The following is an 8,892-nucleotide window of genomic DNA, read 5'->3' on the forward strand; positions in this document are numbered from 1 at the left end:
CTGTTACCTCATTTCCACTGTGTATGAGTGCAGGTGGTAGGTCCAGCCCTGTGGTCTCTCTGAACATTATTAGTTTTACATCTTCAGCCCAAAACAATCTCCAATTAGTTGAAATGCAGGTGAATGCAAATGACTGTGTATTGCCAAGGTTATATACTGTAGGTCTTAACGCTTTGTGTGTATCTGAGTGATCCCTCGTTATACAAGCTTACAGCAATCCGTTCCTTGATAGCTGCTCGTAAAGTAAAAACTCATATAATTTTAAGTGGAATTGCCATGATTTCCCATATAACAATCTGGAAAATTGTTTCTAGAACTCCAAAATGTTCCATCAGACCCACAAACGTCAACTTCAAATGTATTACATCAGGATGAAAACAAAAGTGGTCCTGCTTAACTATTCAAGAAAAATGTTAAATGTTTAAAGTTTAAGCACTAGGAGAGTAGGTAGGAAAACAATACCACTCCTGCATATTAACTGGCTAGTCCATCATTACAGTCATTAGAAAATACATAACCATTAGGTATTAACCTGTTCTAAATAGATACAAACCTTATTATTATAGAAAACTTCAAATTTAATACAAAAAAAGTAAGGTAAAATAAAAGAAGAATTTTGGCAATGCTTTACAAGATTCCAGCTTGTAGGAGGGAAAATCTGCTTGTTAAATGGAAAAACAGGCTGTAAATATGACACCTCAAGCATATTATTGCCCTTGTGCATATGACAAACTGAACTCTGATCTCGTATAAAAGAAAACTCCTCTAGTGGTGGCTCATATAGTGCGGGATTACTGTATTAGCTCTCCCCTCCCTAAATTCTGGCTGTTTGGAAATCATCAAAGAAATCACTAAAAAAAACCCCTCAAAAATCTGTTTCTCCTCTTCTTGTCCCATTGGACCTGGGATTGGGTTTTGTGTACATTTGCAATCCCATCCAGAATGAAGTCTATTTTAACACACGTGTGAGAATTTAAAATGCATTGTTCTTGTTCTAGTCTTGGCAGTATGAGACAAGACTGTACATTTCTACTTGTTAAAAAGTGACTAAAGATATCCACTTTCCACTTAAGGCAGAATTGTTCCCATGTCCCATGCCTTTTAAAGCATGTCTCTTGCTTCTTTTGTTTTCTGTGTTAATTCTGTCATCTGTCACATTCACTTGCGATCTCAGAAAAACTCCAGGGACAGCACAGCTGTGAAGGCAAGAAATGGATTTGTTCAATTTTGCTTCCATCACTCATCGGGAAGCCACTTCTACCAGCTGAAGGTTGTGACAATCCTACAGCCCACCTTGGAAACTGATGAAAAGGATCAGAAGGTGGGAAGCCAACCACTGGACACACAAACACACAGGCACAGTTTAGAGACACTAATTTACCCAGCCAGCATGTTTTTAAAAGGTGGAAATGAACCAGAGCTCCCACTAAAAGCCCATATTAACACAGGGGGAAACATGTGGACTCCACACGGCATGTGCCCCCGTTCTAATTCTCCTTTAGGATCTGAGAGCCATGAGGAAGCAGTTCTAACCACCATCCTGCCCATCTCCTCCAGTAGTTTCATTTCTGTGTGTGCTGTTACACTTTCAGTTTTGCACTGCATTCCCTCCAGTTCCTCTCAGCCCTGGTCTGTGGAAAGGCTCTCTTGCAAGATCTCAGTGACACATGCAGCAAGATTATTTTAAAATCTTTTAGGTCATTTTGAAACCCAAAGCATCGGAGTTACCGGCATCATTACGTCCAGTTTTGTTTAATCACCAAAGGTTTTGTAGACTTTATGTTGGATACAGACTGACACACCTTTGATTCACCCGAAACCTAAACTGAAAGCACTCTTTAGAATTGAATATCAATTAGAATGTAACTAAAAGCAGTTTTTATTCGGAAGAAAATGAGGAATAGCACAGAGCACAGAAACCACTTGAAAATCTCATAATCTCTTGGGAATAAGCCAGTGATAAAATAGCCCTCTATCAGGATATTTTGCTGGGTGGATTTTGATTTTTGCTAACATTGATTTTTGTGTGTTGCTTGTTTTTTTGCTTTTTAAAACTCCTTTTGATAAAAGACGAGTGCCTAGGACTTTACTGACAGACTCCAGACGCAGGATTTATGTCAATGGTGAACTATGACCAGAGAAAGACAGAAAAACTGAACCCTGCACAGCCTGTTTGTTCAGTGTGAGTGTGTGGGTGGGTGGCACCAGAGGGTCAATTTAATAGATTTTATGATGAGAACGCTTTTACAGGTTTAGAAAAAGGGGTATTTTTTTTTTCATTTGACCGTTTGAAAAAAGAAACATCTTGCTGCTGCAGAGATATGTTAAAAGATTTCACATTTCAATGTGGCCTTGGGCCACAGGCCGAGGTTAGAGATGAACCAAGCCACATATTGATTGTTTGTGTGGTCAAGATAGCGCAGGTATTTGCAGTTCAGGTGAACGTGACATGAAAACAGGGTAAAGAGCACTGCTGTTCCCAACCCCTGTTGCTGTACAGACACAACTCTACCATACTACTTAGGTGCTACTTCTCTGTAACCAGGTTTATGACTGAAAGGTGATTTTGAACACCTTTGGCATGTTTTCTTCAGTGGCTACAGGAGACTTATTTCACAGGAAAAAAAAAAGACTTGTGTGTAGTCTTATTTTTCATAAAAGAGAAATGTAAAAAGGCAGTGTGCAATAATAACCCCAGAAGAACATCAGAACATGACCTTAGAAATGGAAGATACTTTCATTACATTAGTAGATGCAGCTCAGTATTGCAAAAGTTAGGAAATAACCCGGATCTTAATGTAGAAACAGTGCCTGTGTGATTCATTTAAACCAGTACGCTTCCACAGTCTTGAAAAAAGAGGCTCTTTGTAGCTTTAATGCCTGCAGGCATTGACTGAATTGGAGCATGAATGGAGAACAGCACATGTGACTTCCCTGTGACTCAGCACAAAACACACTGTGTGAACTCCTCACCCTAACAGGCACTGCCGTGTTTGACAGCACGCCAAGTAATCCACACAGTTTACAAACTCTGTAAGGGCTGTTTTGCTTTATGCCTGTAATACAACTTTGTGGAACAAAATAGACATGTAAGTTTGTATCCTTAGAACATTGTAACTCTGGTAACCTCTGCAATTTTAGCTGAAACTGTGTTTCTTTTCCCATGGAAATCCACAGGCTCAGACCAGTGCAAGACAAAAGAGAAGAATCATCCAGAGATCTCTGGTGTAATATTAAAAGATTTAAGGGCACATGGAAAAGTGGTTGTACTAAATTAATCAGGGCAATACTAATCTGTCTGTCTCTCAGCCGTACTTTCATACTACAGAAGCTAAACTGAGAAAAGATTTGGACTGGCAATTTAAAATCTGAGCAGGTCATTCTCCATTGTGCTGTAATCAACCCAAACAATTTTTAATATTTTGGGGTTGACCTTAGATTTATGTAAGTCAAATTTCAGTTTTTGGGCAGCATGGTGGAACAGTGGTTAAAATTGCTGCCTCACAGTGCTGAGGCCCTGGGCTCAATTCTGAACCTGGTGTGCTGTCTGTGTGGAGTTTGTATGTTCTCCAGGTGCTCCAGTTTCATCCCACAGTCCAAAGACATACAGGTCGTTTCATTGGCTTGTGGGAAAATTGGCCCTGGTGTGAGAATATGTGTGTGTCTGTCTGCCCTGCAATGTACTGGTGTCCTGTCCAGGGTGTATACTGGAATTTGCTTGTTGCTTGCTGGGATAGGCTCCGGCTCCCCCTCAAACCTGAATTGGATGAGGCAGATAGAAAGTGGATGGATATTTCAGTGTGCATAAGACTGAAGTTAAAACGAAAGGCTTGCTAATGGAGTCCCATTTCTGATAACCATTACACCCACTCTGATAAATGCATATGGTCACGATGATTTCCAAAACTCATTTGCTCCAATGCAAAAAAAGTACATGTTCTGTAAGTATGCAGTTTTAAAGTGTAAGGGCTTTGCAGTAGACATACTAGTACTAACAGTGTAATACCTCAAGATGAGAAACAAGAACCTCTGGACATTAATGGACATTCATCTGAAGACAGGCTATGTCTTTATTATGGTAGTGTAGTTTTTTTCTCCTAAGAGGATGTTTATGGGAGTACAGTATATTTGGAGTGTGAGAGACAAGTGTTAACACTGAAAGATGTGCATGTGAAAAACATACCAGCTGAACACCTACTGTACCTAGCTAAGAAGAGAAATCCTTAGTTTTTTTAACCCTAACTTTCCTGTCATCGTTTCAGTAATAAACCTGCCTTTTGCTGTCCCTCCTCAATGGTTTTTGGAAGCAAAAGTTGACACTGTGGGTAAGTGTGGAGACGCTCAATCCCACACTGCACCTGGCCTCATTGTCACCAATCAGCAGATAAGATTTTAACAAGTGACTCAATGAATCAATCAATCAATGCTGTTTCTAAAAAAAATGGGTGTATTCCTTTTTTTTTTTCCTTGTGACCTCGAATGCGGAGTGCCTTATGATTAAGCAGCCATGTGCTCAGATGCTGGGACAGCTGCATGTCTCTGAACATGCAAGCAGGAGGGTTGATTACAAGGGTGTATCACGAGTGTCTGGCCACTCTGTGAGCGCTGTTGGTCTTTAAGTGAACTTTGGGGCAGTGTGGAGCAAATCAAAAACTGAAGGCAAATAAAAATGGAAAAAAAAACCCTTATCAGCTTTTGTTATCTCCACAGAGCAGTGTGTTTAAAAATACATGCAACTAGTTTTGACACAGCCCCTTTGCAGTAAGTGTAATCTGTGACGTGCATATATTGTTTATATATAGACCCTTTCCCACATCTTTTTGGAAATGTGTGTGACTGTTTTTATCTGAATAGAGTGGCACAGTGGAGAAGGAATCAGCCTTGCTACCTTACAGCACTTGAGGCCCTGGGTTCAATTCCTGGGGTGCTGTTGGTGGGGAGTTTGTATGTTCTGCCCATATTCAGGTGGGATTTCATCTGGGTGCTCTGGTTTCTTTCTCCAAAAATAGTCCAAAGACATACTAGTAGCTTAATTGGCTTCTAGAAAAATTGGCCCTGGTGTGAATGTGTGCATGTCTGTGCCCTGTGATGGACTGGTGTCCTATTCAGGGTGTACTCTGCCTAAGGGACTCCTGTTCCCCATTACTTTGTACTGGAAACAGCAGTTAGATAAATAAATGGATGTATTCGTGTGAATGTAGTATTAGAACTTATAAACTAAAGGCAATGGATTTCTGTTATATGGGCCCATACTTTACTGACAAGCGATAGATAAAATCACTGTTCTTTTTTCTGCCTTAATGAAATCAGACCCCTAAATGACAAAATACATTGTCTTCTTTTAAAATGACTGAAACCCCTACTGTTTAATGCCAGGAAAATACCAATTAAAAAAGCACTTTAAAAATGTATCACATCATCTGCAAAATATATGTATATGAATGCTCAATTAGAAATGTACATTTTCTTTTAAGCATTAGGTGTGTTGGAAAGAGTGAAGTGTATATCTGAAGCTGGTCGCATCTGCAAATAACAGCTTGAAATGAATACATTCCAAATGTAGCCCACATCAGATATGAGATCAATGGCACAATGATACTGTACATGGTAAGAACCCAGCAGAGATTTTTACAGATCAAGTCTATCTTGAACAGTAGTTGTCTTCTGCAGATTTTTCGTACATGATTACAGATTTTTGACATGCAGGCTAAAGCTTCCTAAATTGAAACATCAGATCTTGGAAAAAGGGGCCGGAAGTGTTCAGGTGTTACAGTATTCCTGTGGCGCTCATTTGGGGACGTGCTATAAACTGCGATACTGAATTAGAACTTGTGCATGGGAAAAAATATTACCACCAACACATGAGAGTATCTGAGAATTACAAAAACAGAATGAAACTAAACCATCTTACCCTTTCATCTCATCTTATTAAGTAAATATAGTCCATTTTCTTACATAACTACATTAAACACTGAAAATATATTGATCTATTGCTTTAGGCTCGGGTTTATTGCTTTGATACAGTATTGAACATAGACTCCTTTGGGTCTTGTTGTTCTGCAGCTTCAGACTGTATGAAGATACTGCAAAATTGCAGACGATATCTTCCAATTGTCAAAAAGTCCCAGATCACACTATCGTCGCAAATCTTAACGCCTTTACTCAGTTTTCTTGTGCTGAGCTCGATGTATCTCCTACAATAATCTCTTAACCCGTTCTGGGTTGTATTAAAGAATGAATGCGTTCGGCAGCTCAGTTTCCTCAGAGCCACGAGTTACCACAGCTTCACGACACATCAAGTCGACCCCTGTAAAGGTGCCTTTTCAGTGAAGGAAAATAGCGGTGAACCCCATTCGGATATGATGTGAATGCACCGGCTTACAGACCTCTTCTGATCCATTCACGCAACTTGCGCTGTATGCAACAGAGACACGAAAACAAAGTTTGCACCAAAGTAAAAATCTTTTTAATTCAATAAAATAGTATTTATACATTTCATTATAATTTGTATATACCTTTTCCATCTTTAACAGATTACTTCATTGCATTGCCAATACTGTTACATCGGATTGCATCATTTGCGCAATCCAACTCCCTTGACAACCGTTGCTAAAAAAAGAGCCTACACTTCGTGTTTTCATCAACATTTCTTAAATAACACAGAAGTATATTAAACGTTAAAACTCGTATAAAAATACAGTAAACAATTTTTGAAAAAAAACAAAACAAACAGACATGGTATCACATGTGGTAATTTATCAACAATCAGTCGCATATTCCATGTTCCCAAGCAAACAACACCCACACGCTTTCAGAAATACGGTTCCCTTGTAAATTGGTAAACAATTTGATCCTTTTTTAGGGAAAGAGAAACATCTGAGTTACAAATAATACTTCCCAGAGAAAAAGGGGGGGCCAGTATTTTCCAGCTGGCAATAAAAAAGTACCCTCGCAGTTGAAGCGGCGGCCGCGCGAACCGAGTCCTGCAAAGGCGCTAGCACTGTCCGGTCGCCGACAACAAGTTCCTCAGGGTGGCCAGCTCCCGGGACAGGTGCTCCACTCGCTTCTGCAAGCGCTCGTTCTCCGCCGCCAGCTCCAGTACTTTGTGCTGGGTCTCCATGTTGCGCTGCTTGGCTTTGTCCCTGCTCTTCCTCACCGCGATGTTGTTCCTCTCCCGCCGCTGCCGGTACTCCTCGCTGTCCTTCTCCAGCCTCTTCTTGCCCTTGCTGCCCGAGGACATCTTCCCGTGGGACGGCGACCCCCCAGCACCTGGCGGGGCGGGGGTGCCCGGCGGGCTGGAGCAGGAGGAGGAGGCGGTGGAGAGGTTCCCGATGCTGCCGCTGGGAGCCGACTGGTACTGTAGATAAGACCTCATCTCGTAACTGGGAGAGCCCCTGTCCATTCTTAAATCTTCCTTTAGCTCCTGCTTTATATAGCCGCCCAGCAGCTGCGGGCTAAACACGGTGTCCACCCGCGTCTCCAGTAACTCGGGGAAGCCCAGCAAGTTCGACGGTCTCGGGCTGTCGCTCTGATTGGCACCCCGAGCGCTCAATGACAAGTAGTTTCTGTAGTTCTGCAAGGTGGCGGCACGCTTGTTCTTGCTGTCTTCGGCAAGAAAAGTGGAGAAGATGTCCCCGCCGTGGTGCTGATCCAGGGTTTCGACCGGGATCTGCTGCTGCTGCTGCTGCTGCTGGAAGTGCAAGGCGGGGTCCAGGTAGATGCTGAAGTCGATGGCTTTCTCGTGCTCGGCGATGCCCAGCTCCGTCATCGAACCGCCGATGGACTGCTTGCAGCCTGTGCTGCTGCTGTGGTTGTGGTTGTTGTTGCTGTTGCTGCTGTCAACACCGCGGAACGCAAGGCAATCCCCGTCGTAAAAGCCCGCCACTGCCATCGATCTTAGCACCCGCCGATTTGCGGGACCATCGGGATCAGGGACGGAGCTCCCTGGCGGACTGCTTTGCTGGCAGAGGGGGAAAAGCGGGCGAGCTGGGGTGCACGGTCTGCCCAAATGACTAATAACGTCCGAGGCGATTGCTCAATTGGTGTGTCCTGGGAGGCAGTCTTTGGCAGCGCCCACACGCTCGGCTCGGCGTCCAGTTCGACAGCTTGCGCTTGCAACAGCGTATATATAGCGAACCTGGAAAGAGGGCGGTGTCAGACCTCAGGGCAGGGTGGCGGCGTGACGGGCTGTACCGGTTGAGCAGCAAATCAGCTCGACGCTGTAGTCCGAGAGCTCGTTTCAAGATCAAACTAGTTTTTTTTCCCCCTGCTTCTCTGAACTTTTTTGCCCTCGTAATGGACCTGCAAAAGAGCAACGCAGTGTTGTAGAATAAAAAAAGGCAACGGGGGTTTCTCTTAATGTTGTATATTTGGAGAAAAAAACATTGACTTGTGAGCTGTACCCTTTTCTGTGCGGAGAATAGGTGGCTTTTAATACAGTACACCATGTTGTGATATAAGAAATCATTGCGTTCAAGTGATCAAACAACACTGCGTGTTTTACTGTAATGTCCTCTACCATTGATTATTCTTATTTTATTGCCCATGGACACAATTAAAGATATTGTTGTTTAACGGCGAGCGATAACCATCCTGAGTGCCGAATTTCTCTCATGGATGTCTTTCACTGTTCAATCCTCCCTCCCAAACTAAGGTTCCTGCCAAAAAGCGGGGGTCGGTCTTCTGTAGTGTCAAAGTGGGGTGGGGGGGTCCGCCGTCCTGTTGCACAACACACGCTGGCGAAACATAAAATACTAATAAAAACATAAATACGCAATTGTAATGGCAAAACTTTCTCGTTGCATTTTTTTATCGCGAATCTTTCAAGCTGACAAACCAAAAGCCCAACCACAGCTTGGACATTGCTCCACAGCTCCTAGCTCTAGTTACGAA

At 42.7% G+C, this 8,892-nt stretch overlaps 1 protein-coding gene across 1 annotated transcript; it reads right to left on the reverse strand.

Annotated features, from left to right (window-relative positions):
- Window positions 1-6,443: 6,443 nt before the first annotated feature.
- Window positions 6,444-8,098, reverse strand: cebpb (CCAAT enhancer binding protein beta). Its single transcript, XM_088937328.1, has one exon. The coding sequence runs from the start codon at window positions 7,889-7,891 to the stop codon at window positions 6,995-6,997; it is 897 nt and encodes a 298-aa protein (XP_088793454.1). The 5' UTR covers window positions 7,892-8,098; the 3' UTR covers window positions 6,444-6,994.
- Window positions 8,099-8,892: the final 794 nt, after the last annotated feature.

Source organism: Atractosteus spatula, chromosome 19 (assembly GCF_055471065.1).
Source record: "Atractosteus spatula isolate fAtrSpa1 chromosome 19, fAtrSpa1.hap1, whole genome shotgun sequence".
Classification (NCBI taxonomy): Eukaryota; Metazoa; Chordata; class Actinopteri; order Semionotiformes; family Lepisosteidae; genus Atractosteus; species Atractosteus spatula.

Bases quoted from the DNA above. Each gene is read 5' to 3' on its own strand.
- cebpb (XM_088937328.1), bottom strand. From the start codon at position 7,891: ATGGCAGTGGCGGGCTTTTACGACGGGGATTGCCTTGCGTTCCGCGGT.